The sequence below is a fragment of the Sporisorium graminicola genome, chromosome SGRAM_1, assembly GCF_005498985.1.
Source record: "Sporisorium graminicola strain CBS 10092 chromosome SGRAM_1, whole genome shotgun sequence".
NCBI lineage: Eukaryota > Fungi > Basidiomycota > Ustilaginomycetes > Ustilaginales > Ustilaginaceae > Sporisorium > Sporisorium graminicola.
In genome coordinates, this window is record NC_043719.1 from 471208 (window position 1) to 486952 (window position 15745).

The 15745-nt window shown below is 57.0% G+C and overlaps 8 protein-coding genes across 8 annotated transcripts; 4 read left to right on the forward strand and 4 right to left on the reverse strand.

Annotated features, from left to right (window-relative positions):
- Positions 1–61: 61 nt before the first annotated feature.
- Positions 62–2632, forward strand: EX895_000198 (uncharacterized protein; the record flags this gene model as incomplete). Its single annotated transcript, XM_029880799.1, has 1 exon — positions 62–2632. The coding sequence occupies one exon, from the start codon at positions 62–64 to the stop codon at positions 2630–2632; it is 2571 nt and encodes an 856-aa protein (XP_029742185.1).
- A 275-nt stretch (positions 2633–2907) lies between these two features.
- On the reverse strand, positions 2908–3816 carry EX895_000199 (uncharacterized protein; the record flags this gene model as incomplete). Its single annotated transcript, XM_029880800.1, has 1 exon — positions 2908–3816. The coding sequence occupies one exon, from the start codon at positions 3814–3816 to the stop codon at positions 2908–2910; it is 909 nt and encodes a 302-aa protein (XP_029742186.1).
- Positions 3817–4279: 463 nt separating this feature from the next.
- On the forward strand, positions 4280–5245 carry EX895_000200 (uncharacterized protein; the record flags this gene model as incomplete). The annotated part of the gene is made up of 1 exon (XM_029880801.1): positions 4280–5245. One exon carries the CDS (start codon positions 4280–4282, stop codon positions 5243–5245), a length of 966 nt encoding a protein of 321 aa, XP_029742187.1.
- Positions 5246–5398: 153 nt separating this feature from the next.
- On the reverse strand, positions 5399–7333 carry EX895_000201 (uncharacterized protein; the record flags this gene model as incomplete). Its single annotated transcript, XM_029880802.1, has 2 exons — positions 5399–7211; positions 7296–7333. 2 exons carry the CDS (start codon positions 7331–7333, stop codon positions 5399–5401), a joined length of 1851 nt encoding a protein of 616 aa, XP_029742188.1.
- Positions 7334–7956: 623 nt separating this feature from the next.
- Positions 7957–8620, forward strand: EX895_000202 (uncharacterized protein; the record flags this gene model as incomplete). Its single annotated transcript, XM_029880803.1, has 4 exons — positions 7957–8023; positions 8118–8208; positions 8290–8422; positions 8534–8620. 4 exons carry the CDS (start codon positions 7957–7959, stop codon positions 8618–8620), a joined length of 378 nt encoding a protein of 125 aa, XP_029742189.1.
- A 286-nt stretch (positions 8621–8906) lies between these two features.
- EX895_000203 (uncharacterized protein) lies at positions 8907–9547 on the reverse strand (the record flags this gene model as incomplete). Its single annotated transcript, XM_029880804.1, has 3 exons — positions 8907–8939; positions 9070–9239; positions 9514–9547. The coding sequence occupies 3 exons, from the start codon at positions 9545–9547 to the stop codon at positions 8907–8909; spliced, it is 237 nt and encodes a 78-aa protein (XP_029742190.1).
- Positions 9548–9897: 350 nt separating this feature from the next.
- EX895_000204 (uncharacterized protein) lies at positions 9898–11001 on the forward strand (the record flags this gene model as incomplete). Its single annotated transcript, XM_029880805.1, has 1 exon — positions 9898–11001. The coding sequence occupies one exon, from the start codon at positions 9898–9900 to the stop codon at positions 10999–11001; it is 1104 nt and encodes a 367-aa protein (XP_029742191.1).
- Positions 11002–11229: 228 nt separating this feature from the next.
- EX895_000205 (uncharacterized protein) lies at positions 11230–15060 on the reverse strand (the record flags this gene model as incomplete). Its single annotated transcript, XM_029880806.1, has 1 exon — positions 11230–15060. One exon carries the CDS (start codon positions 15058–15060, stop codon positions 11230–11232), a length of 3831 nt encoding a protein of 1276 aa, XP_029742192.1.
- Between the last annotated feature and the right edge of the window lie 685 nt (positions 15061–15745).

Genomic DNA, 15745 nt, shown 5'->3' on the forward strand with positions numbered 1-15745 from the left:
AGTCGATGTGCGCGTCATTCGTCGCTGCGCCAAGGAGTCCACCGCCATCAGTGTCGCAGGCATGGTGCTGCCCTTTGGTCTCGGAGCCGCGGTTTCCGTCGGCATCTACAACACCTTTATCAACAAAGACAATGTCTCGTTCGGACACTTTGTTCTCTTCACCGGTGTCGCCATGGCTATCACTGCCTTCCCTGTGCTTGCCCGCATCCTTACAGAAACCAAATTGCTCTACACCAAGGTCGGCGTCATCGTACTTGCCGCTGGTGTCGGCAACGATGTGGTCGGCTGGATCCTGCTCGCCTTGACTGTGGCTCTCGTCAATGCCGACACTGGCCTCACCGCGCTCTACATCCTCCTCTGCGCGGTTGGCTGGGTCCTCATTCTCTTTTTCCTTGTCAAGCCTGCCTTCATTTGGCTCGCCCGTCGCACTGGCAGCTTCGAGAACGGGCCCAACCAGGTTATGATCATGATCACACTCCTGCTCGTCCTCGTCAGTGCCTGGATTACCGACATCATCGGCGTCCATCCCATCTTTGGCTCTTTCCTCGTCGGTCTCATGATCCCGCACGAAGGCGGATACGCCATTGCCCTCACCGAAAAGATGGAAGATCTCGTCCTCGTCATCTTTTTGCCCATCTACTTTGCGCTTTCGGGCCTCAAGACTAACCTCGGAGACCTCAACTCGGGCAAAGCTTGGGCGTACACGGTGGCCATCATCGTCATTGCCTTTTTCTCAAAGTTCATCGGCTGTGCAGCAGCCGCCAGGGCATTTGGCTTTAATCTGCGTGAATCGGCGGCGGTGGGCACGCTCATGTCGTGCAAAGGTTTGGTCGAGCTCATTGTGCTCAACATTGGCCTCTCCGCCGGCATCCTCGACACCCGCGTCTTTTCCATGTTTGTACTCATGGCTGTTGTCTCGACCGTGATCACCACGCCCCTGACGCTCTGGATTTATCCGGAGAGCCACCGCACTCGCCTCGACGATGCTTCGATCCACTCGCATCACGGCGGCAGCGGCAGCGGTGGCGGCAAGACCGGCTCGGGCCAAGACGAGGAGGACGACCTCGCGACGAGCTCTCGTCTCTCGCCCAAGCGTCTGCTTGTGGTGCTCAGCAGTTTTGAGCATCTTCCGGGTCTCATGACCTTGGTCCAGCTCATGCAGCCCACGCTGGCCGCTGCGAATGCTGACTCTGGCTCGAGCGACTCTGCCCAAGATCATGGCCTGCGTCATCGCCGATCTAAGCAGGCGTCGTCTGGATCTGAGGGTGAAGCAGCCGAAAAGTCGACCGAGACGGGGGACGAAGACGATCCTTCCAACCACGGCGCCGAGTATCAGACCCCAGTACTGGCCTCCGAGGCTCCCTATGCGTCAGCGGTTGCAGCAGGGCGCTCTCACGCTCAGATCAGCATCGATGCTCTGCGACTCGTCGAGCTCACTGACCGTACCTCGGCGGTGATGAAGGTGTCCGAGTCCGAGGACACGATGCGCGCCGACCCCATTATTAACGTCTTTCAGACGTTTGCACACCTCAACGGTCTACCTGTGCAGTCGACAATGTCGGTGATCCCGCAAGAAGAGTTCGCTGCAGCTGTCACTCGTCGCTGCAAAGCGGCTGGGTCCAACTTTATCATTCTACCAATGACGTTGGCGCAAGCGTCTGCAAGCGCCAGCAACAACGGAGGAGCCGGAGGACAAGAAGCTGCTGCTGTTGCCGGACCTTCCTCGCCGTTGGCTGCGACGCTTGCCAATCCGCTCGAGAACCTCTTTGGCGGTGCATGGGCGTCGAACCCGTCGGAGGGCTTGAAAGGACGATACTCGGCTCACCATTTCAACGTGGTGCGCAAAATCATACAGACGGCCGAGACGGATGTAGGCCTGCTGATCGAGCACAAAGCGGCCCTGTCGAGCTCGAGTGGCGGCGAACGCAACCAGCAAGGATTGCTCTCGCGCGTTGGTTCGCAGCCCATCTTGCTGGCGTTCATGGGTGGGCCTGATGACCGCGCTGCGCTGGATCTCGTCGCTAGGCTGTGTGCCAACAACCGCAACCTGTCGGTGCTAGTGGTGCGTATGAGCCGCATCTCGTCGGACGAAGCTGGCGAAGACCAGCTGCCCACAGTCCCGCCCACCGTGCACCACGAGTTGAGCCTCAACTACGCGCAGCAATCAGCGCTTCGAGCGGGCGGCAGCAACATGGACACGGTTTACCCCACGCAACACGCTGGTGCCCGGTCCGGTGCACCGCTGCAGTCGGCACTCGAAGCAACGCTCGAAGACGATCTGGCGTTGCAGCGCGTCCAGGATCAGATTGCAGCTGACCGCTTCAACGGTAGGCTGAGCATCCAGGCTGTTGCTACAGCCCGGCCTTTGCGCGAGCTGATGCAGCTGACGGAGACGCACCAGCCGGCTATGGTTGTGGTTGGGCGCGGTAGGCGGAACCCCACGCAAACGCATCGGGACGAGCTGAAGGCGCTGATGCAGAAGCATCATTCGGGAGACGCGGCGGAGAGGCAGCTCAATAGCGAGATCACAAAGGTGATCGGCGAGTGTGCAACGGCTTTGACGTTTGTGGGGGGCAGTGCGGGTGCTAGCACGTTGGTGATCGCGGCTGGGTTTAGTGCGAGGCGGTTGTAGGCGGGGCGCAGCCGGATGCTATGCAGGCACATTGGACACACGCGGATACGGGTTGTACGGATGCATGGGCGCCAGGTGTGTGTCTGACAACGCTACTGGTTGCTCGTTTGAATGGCTTTCATGGGATTGTGATGCTTTAAGGTTACTTTCACGACGTTTTCAATATACCCCTCTCGATATCCCCTCTTTGCTTCGATATTGCGTGCTGAGTAATTCTCTTCCCCTTCTCCCAGCGTCCGTACACCGGTTACAATCAGCTTCATCGCTCCTTGCCATCAACTGGGTTTCGGAAAGCTGCTCTTGGACACCCCGACTTTCGCATACGGGTCGTCGCTGGTGCCGAAGATGGACTTCTTGAGTGTTTTGTTCTGGGTGGCTTTGCTGGCGAACTTCTGCCACGAGGCGGCTTTGTCCTGTTGCAGCTGCGACTTGTGTTCTCGGCGGACGAGCTTTTTCTCGTTGCGGTGCTTGCGGAGGGCACGTTCGTCCATCGGCAGGGGTGGAGCGGCCGGCAGTGGCGGTGATGGCGGTGGTGGTGGTGGTGCGGGATGTGTGCTGCTGGAGGAGGGAGGGGGTGGAGGGGCTTGTGTGAGGGATGTGGGTGGAGGGGGAGGGGGCGGCGTGGAGGTGGATGAGGGCGGTGGTAGTGGTGGTGACGGGTGTGATGCTGTCAACGGGGGCGGGGGAGGTTGGGAAGATGGTGTTGAAGCAAGGTCCGGTTGAGGCGGCGGCGGTGGTAAGGAGGTGCTCGAGGTGTTCGGCTTCAACTCACTCGCCGCCAACACCTCTTGGTTGCCATAGCCCGTGTACTTGACCGTGTACATGTCCCCTCCCCTCACAGCCTCCACCACAGCCGGGTAGAGCTTCCGATCCGCAGTATACCTTGCCATCACCTGCTGGCCCACACGATACCTCGCCCTCCCCGGATCTGCGTCCGCACGCTTTTCCCCTCCACCTCCGCCTCCGCCCATGCTGCCTGTGCCACGAGGCTGCGATGAAGACACTTCATCCGCCGCAACTGCTTTGGTCTGAGGCTTGGTCTCAGCGAGTGAGTGTGTGAGACTTATGAGATTCTCGAGCTCGGACTTGAGCTGCACCAAGTCCTGGTTGGAAGGATCCTTTTCGAGTGCCGTGGAAACTTGATCGAGTTGGAGAGCGTACAGCTCGAGCTCGCTTGAGTCCATCGCGTATCGTTCTTTCGCGCGACGCGGTTCTGTGTCTCGACCTCAATGCGAAGATAGAGAGAACGTGCGTGGATGTAGGTTGAGGATGGAAGGAAAGGTGGGAATGAGAACGGTTGAGTTTCAGGGTCTGAAAGCACCATCCGCGGCGAAAATCCTCCACTTGGAAGCGGTTTTGAGGGTCTAACAAATTGCAGTGCTGAAAAATGTTGTTGGCGGTGACGGTTACCACAAGTTTTGCCGAAGATGATAACCGGTTGATAGCGGCGGTGGTGGATGGTGGTGGACACTTTGAACGCTTTCACAATCTTTGGTCTGCGTCTACCCCGCAAAAAGGGTTGCTGGAAGGCTCGCTCTTTCTGTCTTTCCTCTTCGTGAACCGGCATCCTCTCCGACTCATCAACGTCGCCAGCGCCCCTGTCTTCCCACCATCCACACACATCTCACCCGCGTAGCCTCTCACAACATGTCGGGCCCCTCAACACAGTTCTACACGCTCCCGGACAACTCGGGTTGCCGCATGGCGTACCGGGTCTTGACGCCGACCTCTTCCGAAGCCCGTGCGCGCACCCCGCTGTTCCTGATCAATGGGCTCTCAGCAGTGATGGTGGACTGGACGCCGCTGTTCGAAGCGCTCGGGGCGACGCGGACGGTGGTGATCTCGGACCACCGCGGGATCGGCGAGTCGGTCACGGGCGACGACTGGGACCAAGAGCTCTCGCTCGAAAGCATGGGCCTGGACGTTATCCACCTTGCGCACCACCTCGGCTACACCACTGTGGATCTGCTCGGCTTCTCGATGGGCGGGCACATTACGCAGGCGCTCCTCTCTTCGCCCGAGCTCGCCAAAGTGGATGTCAAAGACGGTTCGGTGGTGGTCGACGCCAAGGTCAAGGTGCGCAAGGCCGTGTTGACGGCGACGATGGTCAAGCTGCCACGGGGAGAAGTGGACATGAATGCACTCAACGAGAAGGCCGAGAGCATCGCGGATAAGAAGGAACGCAATGACTATATCACACAGGAGATGATGCAGCTCCAGTACCACCCCGCCGCCCTAGGGCCCTCCGGCCCCCTCCAGCGCCAGTTCGAACACCGCCTCCAGGTGGCGCGCACAACAAAGCGTCCCGCGTACATCATCGGCCTCCAGTTCCTAGCCATCCAGTCGACCGACCTGCGCAAACAGCTCCACCGCATCCCCGCCACGCTCCCCGTCATGGTCATCCACGGCCGACGCGACCAGATGGTGCTGTACAGCGAGAGCGAGCGCATCTTGAATGGCATCAAGCATGCCAAGCGGCTGCAAGACACGCCCTCCACCGAATTCGGCCACTTCTGGTACGACTACTTTGAGCTGGACTACTGGATTCGCAGCATCAGCAACTTTTTAGATCATGGCAAGGTCGGTGGTCAGTCTAGCGAATCGAAGCTCTAAAGCCGACAGACAAGGTGTTCCAAGTATCACCGGCAGCAATACATCGTTTTATTACAAGTGCATACAGCCTGCAAAGAAGTCTTACTTTAAGTTACATCCTCGATCCGCACCGCTTGGTATTCACCTCTCTCCTTGCTATGTCTCCACCAACGTTCACGTCTGAATAGCCATCAACGAACCCACAAATGTCAAGATGAGCCTCTGTCGCAACTCGATAATGTCCTCCGGCACCAAGAAGATGAGTGCGCCCAGCTTTCTCGCAATGCTGATCGCCAGTTTAGCATTCATCTTGCTCTCATCCTCGGTCCTGCCCTGGTTGACCAGACTGTAGTCCACAATCCCGGGACGCAGCGCGTTGAGCAAGTCGAGGAAGAAGACAGCCGTCTTGAGCTGTGGGTCCTTGAACGAGCGGATCTGGGTCGACTTGCCGCTGGCCTTGACCAGGTTGTTGGCCCACGCGACCATGTCTCCGTCGCTGACCCCACGTCCTCCCTTGGAGAGCGAAGAGAGCGTCTTGGTGATGTTGAGTCGCATCAGCTGCCACACCAGACCCAAGGTGAGCGTCTTGGTGCCATCGACGATGTCGGCACCCTGGATGCCGACGATGTGCATGTTGGACGCCTTGGCGAGGTCGACGGCGTAGTTTGTGTTTTCCACCGCTTTGAAACGCGACAGCTCCTGCCCCTCTTTGGGCTTGCTCACTCGACGCCAGGTGACAGAGCCAGGGATGACCTTGTCAAACGCTTGCAAAATGACGGTACCGTCCTTGAGATCTTCGAACAGGTTGTAGACACCCGGTTCCACGTCGAGACTGTTGAGCCAGAGGGTGAAAACACGCGCCTCGCGCTCTCCCTCGGCGTCAAAGTCCTCAATCTCAACAGGAGGTGCCTCCTCGAGTGGCTCGAGACACGGCCAGGTGTTGAAGAGATGCGCCACAAAGGCCAAGTTCAACTTCGGGTTACCCGCCACCATGGATCCAGGCGTCAAGTACTTGCGGCAGCCGATGGCATCTGCACGCTGCAAGACCATCTCTGCACGCTGCAGCACGTCGCTCTGCTGCAAAGGAGCACGATCGCACTGATCGGGCTTGAGCTGGTTGAGCAGCACCGTGTAATTCTCACCGTCCGAGACGTCCTTGCTGAAATTGGTAACGCGACGGTGCCAGTTGGCGGCCTTGAGATGGTAGTTGACCCATCGGAGCAGGATCTGATCCGGTGGGAGGCGCAAGAACTCTTCGAGCGTCTCGCCTTCGTCCAGGAGACGGTAGAGCTCTGGGTGATTCTTCAAGTCGATCTTGCTGAGCAGACCACGTCGGATAATTTGCCAGACGAGACCGAGGATAAGATGCTCTTTGCCATCGATGATGTCCTGGGGTCCAATGTTGACGACACTGCAACCGATGGCCTTGGCGGAGGTGATGACGATGTTGTTGTTCTCGGTCATTTGGAATGCGTTGGGACCCTTGCCGCCCTTACCAAAGTTGAGAACACGCTCATCGATAGTGTCAGGGACGGAATCGTTGATGAGCTTGCAGAGGATGAGGCCGTCTCGACACTCGTCAAACAGCTGGAACGTGTCGGTGGGGATGGGCAGTCGTGAGCCGATATGAGCATCTCCTGAAAGGTTCGAGTTGATGTGGCGGGTAAACTCGGTACGTTCGTCCTCGTTGATGGTGTGTTGAGTGGAGGAAGTGGCGCCCTTGACGAACACTTTGCCCTTGGTGACGACACCAGCAGATGCGTTGCGGCCAGCACGGATCTTTGCGAGGAGGTCGACGTAGTCGTCGAGCTCGACTCGACCCGAGGCGTCCAAGTCGACTTCCTTGAGTGTTTCACGGACCTGATCGTAAGAAGCATCGCCTTGGTCTTGGATGGCCTTGATAACATCTTGCTTTGGAATGCTGCCCTTTTCTTCAACATCGAGCGTGCGGAAGCGCGAGATGAGGCCCATCATTTCCTCTTGGGAGCTGTTGGAAAGGAGATGATCAAAGATGGTCAGTCGAGGGGTCCATACGTACGCACTTAGCACGAAGATAGACGGGATGACTTACAATTGAGGATACTTCCTCTGGAGCTTGATTGCCTCCATCTTGAGCAGGTAACGGCGACGACCGATGTCCAATGAGAGCCGTATGGGATTGCCTTGAATGCGTGACGGATAAGGTTACGAGAAGCGCTTGCGGGAAATCTCGAGTGCGCAAATCTGAGTACGACCGTATAGCGAGCCTTGTGAGGGGATATGATGAATGTTCGTGAGGGTGGGAGGCAGAAGGAAAGCAAGTCAAGGTGTTGGATGGATGATATGCGTGATTACAGGACTCGGTGTGCGTCTCTTTGGCCCCTTTGTGTGCACAGCCGAGATTGGAGGCACTTCTTCGATTCGTGGACTCGCCATGTGCCTCGGTCCGAGCTCAAACCTTTCTGAAGTGGAGTTTTGGCTCGTGGATGGAAGGCGGTGTTGGATCAAAAACCAGACGCTCAGCTTTTGCTTCTCCGCACTTCTCGATGATTTCTGGCTCGAATCTCCGTGGTCGTCGTCCTGGTTTTTTGTTGTCGATGTTACACCGATGCTTCGATGGAGAGTCTAAATAAAAACTGAAAGCTCACGTGAAGATGCGGCACACCCAACTAACACCTCGCAGCTGTGACACTTTGATCCTTTCGACGCTTACTCCACCGACGCTGCCACAACCAAAGAGTCTAACCGCAGCCATGTCATCAGCAGCAACACAGAAGCCCTCAACCGCAGCGGTGCAGAAGCGACAACTGTCTGAACAAGGTAGGCATACTAACCTCGCCCGCCTGCACAAAACTTCGAGACTAGATCACACTGACACGGCTCACCTTCCCACATGCACTTGACGCCGGCACAGAGGCAGCACAAATCTACCAGGGCAGACGGTCGGAGCTTCAAGGAATTGCTTCCAAGATCGGCGAGCTCGAAGGCGAAGCTGATGAGCACAAGTGAGTTCCCACCCTCTGCGCACAAGCTGGGGTCTATATAGCTGACCACTCGCCTTCCACCTTCCCCTGTCACTCGCGCAGACTCGTAATCGACACACTCAGCGAGGCATCCAAAGCCGACCCGGACCGCAAATGCTTCCGTCTGATCGGAGGCGTGCTCGTCGAACGCACGGTCAAAGAGGTTCTTCCTGCGCTCCAGACCAATCTCGAAGGCGTAAGTCCCTTCACAGCTCTGCCCTACCTGCAACTACTTGTACGCCCTCTCTGACACTTTTCGCTTTCTTCTTGATTGGTACCACGCTCCGTCGCGACTGGATGAATGCAGCTCAAGCAGATCCTGGAAACACTTCTAAAACAGTACAAGCAGAAGGAAACCGAATTGCAAGAGTTCCAGCGCGAATATACTAGCTAGGCTCTTGGCACCCCAGAAGCACCCTTTCTCGAAACCGTCTGGTCTTTCGCTGCAGCTCGAGAGATTGCCGACACATTTGTACTTGTACCATCTCTTCTCATTGCAAAAAGCACTGTTGTGCTCCACTTCTGTGATGTGATCGTCTCGGTGCTTCGGGCCGACACCGCCGGTGCTGTCTCACTCAATCTCTGGGTATCACGTCAAGAAAATCATGCGAAGATGGTCTGATAGCAGTACGATTCACAGAAACACATGTTGAATAGCCATTGACAGAGTGACAACACTTTTACGCAGTGTCGATAACTCTGAAGCCCTTGACCTGTCGCCGTTCACGGAAATCAAAGCAAAGTATGGATCGTTAGCACCGCGATCCACGGTCATTCACACATATACCACGCCTCCTTTCCCATGAGTGGCAGGCCGGTTTAGGGAAGTGATGGGGAACGTACCTTCGCATCGGCCAACAACGAGTGATACTTCTTAGCAAGGTCGCTGCAGACCTGGTAGTGGTTGACGCCCTCGGCCTTGTGACACTTCTGCAGCTCTTCGCGGACGATCCTTGCCTCCATGGTGCGAACCCATGACTCGTGGATCTTCTCCTCTCGTTGCGAGAGCGTCTCTGTTTGAGGAGGAAAGGTGTTGTGCGGTACGGGGCGATTGTTCAATGCAGTGTGTGCGTGTGCGTGTGCGTGTGTGGTGATTTGAGGCGGGTCGAATTGATTGTGTTCGATCAGGTTGTGGAGCGCAGTGGACCCAATATATGAGTAGAGTCGATAGAATGGCCGCGAGAGAAGATCACCAGAGCAAGAGCAAGACAAGGCATCAGTGATCCCACTATAAGCACAGCGAAACGAGGATCCAGTCGTAGCGACACGCAGAGCCATAAAACATACCTCGCATCTCTTCTGCGCTGGGAAGCTTGTCCATCTTTGCTTCTACTTGTGTGGTGAGGTGAGGGTATGTGTGGATAGATGGTCGTAGATGGATGTCAGGAAATGTCGGTGACAGAGATGGTGTTGGTAGTTGTGCCTATTTCGAGTTGCAGATTTGGTCGGAGCCGATGTGATTTGACGGTGAATCCGGGATTCGGCCCTTCTATTTTTAAAGAGTGTTAAGACATTCTTGAGAAATCGTTTCTCCACCTTTTTTGGTAGAGGAAATTTCTTCCTGCTAACTAACACTTGGAACTCAAACCTCCTACTCCTCCTCTCGCTAACATCCAGTTCGAACAACACTACCTTTCACCACCACGTCCCACATTCAAACAACTCACAATCATGGGCAAGCGCAAAAGTAGCACTCTGGCACACGTGCCAGCCAACTCCTCCTCAGCTAAAACCGAACACGACCGCATCCAGCTTGAACAATCCAAACAGCACATCAACCACCTTTCAGGCGGCAAGATCATCATCCCGCAAAAGCGATGGTATCGTCAACGTGCACACGCCAACCCGTTCTCCGATCATTCGCTGGAATACCCGAGCCAGCCGAGCAAGATGAACTGGGGAACGATCTACCCGACATTCTTTGATGCGAAGACGGGCGAGAAGCGCGCAGGGTATGAGGAGGGCAGGGGGGTAGAGTTTGCTGATGTCGGGTGTGGGTTTGGCGGGTTGCTGATGCAGTTGGCGCCGCTGTTTCCGGAGACATTAATGTTGGGATTGGAGATCAGGGTGCATGTGACGCAGTATGTGCATGACAAGATTGTTGCGTTGAGGTTGGCCGCGCAGCAAGGGAGATTGGAGCAGGCCAAGGCTGCCGCCGAGTCGAACGGTGTTGATGCAAGCGCCTCTGCGCCAGCAGCAGAAGGCGAAGATACATCCTCTGCGCCATCAGCTGTCGACGCAACAGCATCCACTGCATCTCCCTCCGCACCAGCAGCAGCCAACGACACCGAAGAGGACATCGACGAAGTGACAGCCAACGCGCAACTCGTTTCGTCGGCACACCTCACCCCTGGCTCGTACCACAACCTCGGCGTCCTTCGTGCAAACGGCATGAAGTTTCTCCCCAACTTCTTCACCAAGCACCAACTTTCCAAGCTCTTCTTCCTGTTCCCGGACCCACACTTCAAGTCGCGCAAACACAAGGCGCGCATCATCTCGCCCACGCTGCTCGCCGAGTACGCCTACGTCCTGCGCCCCGGCGGCATCGTCTACATCATCACCGACGTCAAAGATCTGTACGACTGGATGGACCGTCACCTTGGCCAGCACCCGCTCTTCAAGAGGCTCCACAAGGACGAGGGCAGACTCAAGGGCGATCCGTGCGTCGAGGCCGTCTACACGGCGACGGAGGAGGGCAAGAAGGTCGAGCGCAATCGAGGCGACAAGTGGTTCAGCGCTTTCGAGCGCTTGCCGGACCCGGAGCTCGAAGACTGATCTTTGCCTCTATGTATTCACCAGCCGGTATTGAAGTTAACGAAGCATTTCACTGTCGATCACATTCAGAGTCTGGCTGCACACAGAGGCATGTGATTGACTGTAGGTATATTATACTTTTCGACCATCCAGATCACCTTTTCAGTGAGAGATCGAAAGAAAGAGAGACCAAAAAGAGTGTACATCAATCAAAAGGTATATAGACACGAAGTGATCCTCCCTCCAAAGTTAGTGCCACTTTTGCGGGGCAAGCGCCAGCACCCGGTTAAACGCCACATCCCTCTCCACCACCTGGTCCAACTCGAAAGTCTGACCATTCTTCAGCTTCATTTTCAGACCGCCTGCCGTCTTGTCCATACGCACGACCTTCTCCAGTCTGGCATCGAGCGTAATCCTGCACCCACTTGCCGCACTCTCCGCCACAAGCTCGTCAGCCAAGCTGACAGCGTCTCGAGACCTGCTAGCGAGGGTGCGGAAAACAACGCGAGAAGCGAGCACGATCAAGTGGCCGGCCTCTCCGTCGTACCTTGCGAAGTGCGCACCCTCGACGACATCAGACACGTGCTGCAGCTCGTGTTGCGAGACGCGGTGGTCAAACGACGTCGGCGAGAGGCTCGCGAGCTTGTGCAGCATAGCAGCTCGAGAAGGCGAGTCGACACGGTGCACCAGCTGCTCACCACCAGCCGCTCGTCGACGCAAAGTCACAATAGCATGCTGGGCATCGGTAGGCACGTCGTACAACAGCGTATCAAGCGGGTTGCTCTGCTTCAGCCACGAAGGCGCCCATTCAGGCTGGTGCAAGACAATTGGCAGCCAGGCAAACAAAGCCAGCCCCAACAGCAGGCCTGGTAGCGACAGCAACAGATCGCTGTTCACTTGCGTAGCACCCACAGCAAGAGCTACCAACATCCCAGCGAGTCGGAGCAAAGCCTTGTGCGATCGGTATAGGAGCAGGTTGCGCATGCGCTCGTGCGTGCTTGCCGATCCGAGCATGACAGGAGCCAGTTTCCTGTACGCCTCCTTGAGCTCCTCTGCATTTGCGCCGGAATAGTCATCCTTCTGAGACATCTGCATCGCTGCAAGCAGCGCAAGCCCTGCCAGAAGCACAGCTACGAGCCTACCTTTCTTCCAGCTGTAAGCGTAAGCGGCACTGACTGCCGCTGACACAGCAGGCTGGTCCCAGCTGGCGATGCGCAGGATCAAGCGCGCGCACGAAGTGCATAGAGGGCTGTTGCTTAGCGTAAGCGATGATGCAACCTCTGCAACGGTAGCACGAGCAGGCGCGCGGTCATCCGAGTAGACGAGCGTAGCGCTGTCGTCCGTGTAGGTCGAGAGGAAAGTGGTTGCGTACGCCATGAGGAAAGCGGGTAGTGAGTCCCACTCCTGGCGCTTGGGCCATTCGTTGGAGCTGGCGTGCACATTGTCGAGCACCTCGAGCGACTCGACGCTTCGGATATCCTTGCCAAAGGACGAAAGGAAATGCAGAATGTCACGATCATCCTGCCCGAGGAGCTGGCTGTCCGAGATACGGTCGGCAGCTGGTGCATCGCCGTCCACCGCAGCATGTTTGGCGTGCAGCTTCATCGGAGGTAGCTTGAGGTGGCTCCTTTGCCTCTGCTCGTGCTCGAGGATTTCATCCTCCTCGTCCTCGTCGCCCGCCTCCTCGACTGTGCCAAAGGCTTTCGACACCGACAGATCGAAAGATACTTCCTTCTTCGGCGACAGATGCGAATCCTGAGAAGGCGCCCGCTTTCGCAACACGCTCTTGAACACCCCGGTCGACGAGACACTGCTAGGAGACAGCGGTGGCATACCGTCGTCCGACGAACCACTGACCTTGGCATAGCTGGATCCATTGGAAGCATTGCTGTGGCTGTCGATCGAGCCATCGCTCGAAAGGCTGCGGTTCGAAAAGCGCCTCTGGTCGGCGGTGACCGGCACAGCGAGTGAGCTGGCCATGTTGGCAAAGCTAGGCATCGAGTCAGTGATACGGCTTCGGCCGCTCCTGCGCGAAGAGCGTCGTCTTCCATTGGATGAGGTGTTGCTGAGCGCGATAGAAGGCGTGTGGGAGCTGATACTGCCACCGGAGCGAGCGCGAGTCTGGTCGCGCGCCAGGTGAGGATCCAAATTAGCTGAGGCGCCGGGACCGGCGGCGGAAGATCGCACCTTAGTCAAGCCAGGAGTAGCCACGCGGTGCTTCCTCTGACCGAATGAGTTGACAGACGAGACACCGTCAACTGAGGTTTCCTCCGAAGCCACAGAACGAGGTCCAGCACTGAATGTGGGCGAGAGTGGCGCTGTCGAAGAGCTGTCGATCGAGCCTGTAGTGGTTGCGGACGAGGTAACGGACGGCGACAACTGCATGGAGGGTGCATCAGACAGGATGGATGTCGAGCGCTCGAGCGGCGAGGCGGGCGGTGCCTTGGCAGGGATGGCGGCAGCCCACTGCGTCATGTCCTCGGCAACGATACTGGGCATGCGAGCGTGTGAAGATGCCAGGGCAGGAGCCTGAGGGCCAGGCTCGCTGACCTTGCCCACCTCCTCGGAGCTGCTGTTGTTGAGGCTTGACGACGAGCCGTTAGAGCGAGAACCAGATGAGGCAGAGCTAGAGACGGAATGCTTTTTCTTGATCGAGAAGGCTTTCTTGAAGGTGCTGGGGCTGATGAGCTGAGCACGAGCCTTTCGGATCATCTCCTCCTTTTCCCTAGGCAGACTCGAGATGTCTAGCTGCGGGAGCGGACGACCGTCGGGCGTGAAGCGCTGTGAAGAGTTGAGATCCTCGCCGTAGTCAGCAAGCGAAATGACGTCGGCCTCGAGACGCTGGAAAATTGGCTGAGGCGGCAGCTCCTGCTCGTGCAGAGTCAGAGGTGAACCGATGCCAATTGAAGGGAGCGAAGCGATTTCCTCGTGGTTGTCGGGGTAGACGCTGCATTCGGTTTCACTCTCATCGGTATCATTGTCCAGTTCAAAATCGGCGAGGAAGGCAGGACGCCCTGACTGGGGTTGCTCCTGCCAATCCTCGTTGGAGAGGGGAGGAGTGCAGATGATTGCAGGATCCAAATCGATGGAACTGGCCCATGAGGAGCGACGCGAGTGGACCGAGTAGGTGTCGGCGATGGAAGGCGGGCCGCTGGTCTCGGAGTTGAGGAGAGCAGACAGAGGTGCAGCGAGAAGCTCGGAAGGACCAGGGGCGCGACCCGAGGAGGCTGATCCTGTGGACGACCGTTTTTCAAAGTTGATGAGAAGCGAGGCAGTAAAGTCGTCCCCACCCAGCGACAGCGGGAGCGGCGAGAGACTTCGGATGGAAGAGGCCCGAGACCCGACGCTATGAGGCACCTGTAATGGTTCGGGCAACGCGCGGGTGTAAGGAGCGTCGTACGACACGTTGGACTGCGAGGGAGCAGAGACAGGCCCAATGGAAGACGGCGGTACACTCGTTAGGATGGAGGTGGTAATGATGGGAGACGAGATACTGGGTCTTGTTGACGAAGGAGGAGAAGGGGTGGTGCGTTCGGTGTCGGTACCACTGCGGAAGAAATCCATGGAAGCCTTGCGGAGCAAGTTACGAGCGACGGGAGGGGTGGGTTCTTGCGGGCTCGAAGGGGTGGCGTAACGATCGCGGACCTTGGTATATGTCAGTGACTGAGTCTGGGGAGCAGCGGGCTTGCGGATCTGATCGGCCCAGACGATGCGAGGGCTGCTGTTTGTTGTTCGTTGTGGCGGTGGCGAGGCCACCGATTTGGCCCGCTTGTCAGACCATTCCTGGGCCTGTTTGACGATGTAGGCCTCCCATTGCGAGAAGGGCGCATCCGGGTTGGGTCGGTCGATGGAGGGCACGACGACGCCGGGGACCATCATGGCGTGCATAGGAGCGCCACCGTTGCCGTTTCCGAGCGACAAGGAGGAGGCGTTCTTATGGGCTACGCGAGACGAGCCAGTGTGATCCATGTTCGCGTCGCCGGATAGCGGTGGTGAGTGCGAAGAGAATCGTTCCGGAGCGTCGAAGGATCTTCTTGACGATGACGGCGACGACGTTGATCGGCCGTAGAGCGAGGACATGGTGAACGAGGGTACGGCGCTCGAAGCAACGAGTCACTATGTGAAATTGCAAGAGGCGACAGACCGATAGAGAAAGGAAAAGGTGCTGGACGAGGAGATGGTGGTATTGATACAGAAAGAGACGAGAGGAGGCTCAAGGAACGGGGTATCGTGTTTGTTCGTGCGTGTGAGTGAAGATTGATGTGATTATTAGTAGATGGAAGGCAGTCGAGCTCGGCTGAGGATGGAGTTGCGCGCCATGAGGTTGTGACAGGTATTGTACGGACCGCAGCTGCCGAGGTAATTAGCACTGAAGCACAGAAGTCGAGCCGAAGCGGACAAGGTATACAATGGCAGCTCGAATGATAGACGGCTGCACTTGCCTGGTGGGTACCGTCGTTTCCACGGTCGCTCGACAGTGTTGCGGGGGAAAGGAGCTATTTCTTTCGTCTTCCCAAGCGTTTGGTTGCACTGTTGCATTGTTGCACGCTAAGCGAGGTCATCGGCTTTGGCTCTTTGGTTGTCACCGCAACCTGATGCCACTTTGCGCAGCTCATGAGCGCCTTGCCACTGAGAACAGAGAGTTACAAGGTGGCGGTGAAACTCGAGCAGAGTGCAGGGAAAGCAGCGGAGAACGAAAATTGATCCTCGCTTAGCGTCAACCAACTGAAACTGAAAAAAGCAAAAAAAGGTAAAAAGGTGTTTT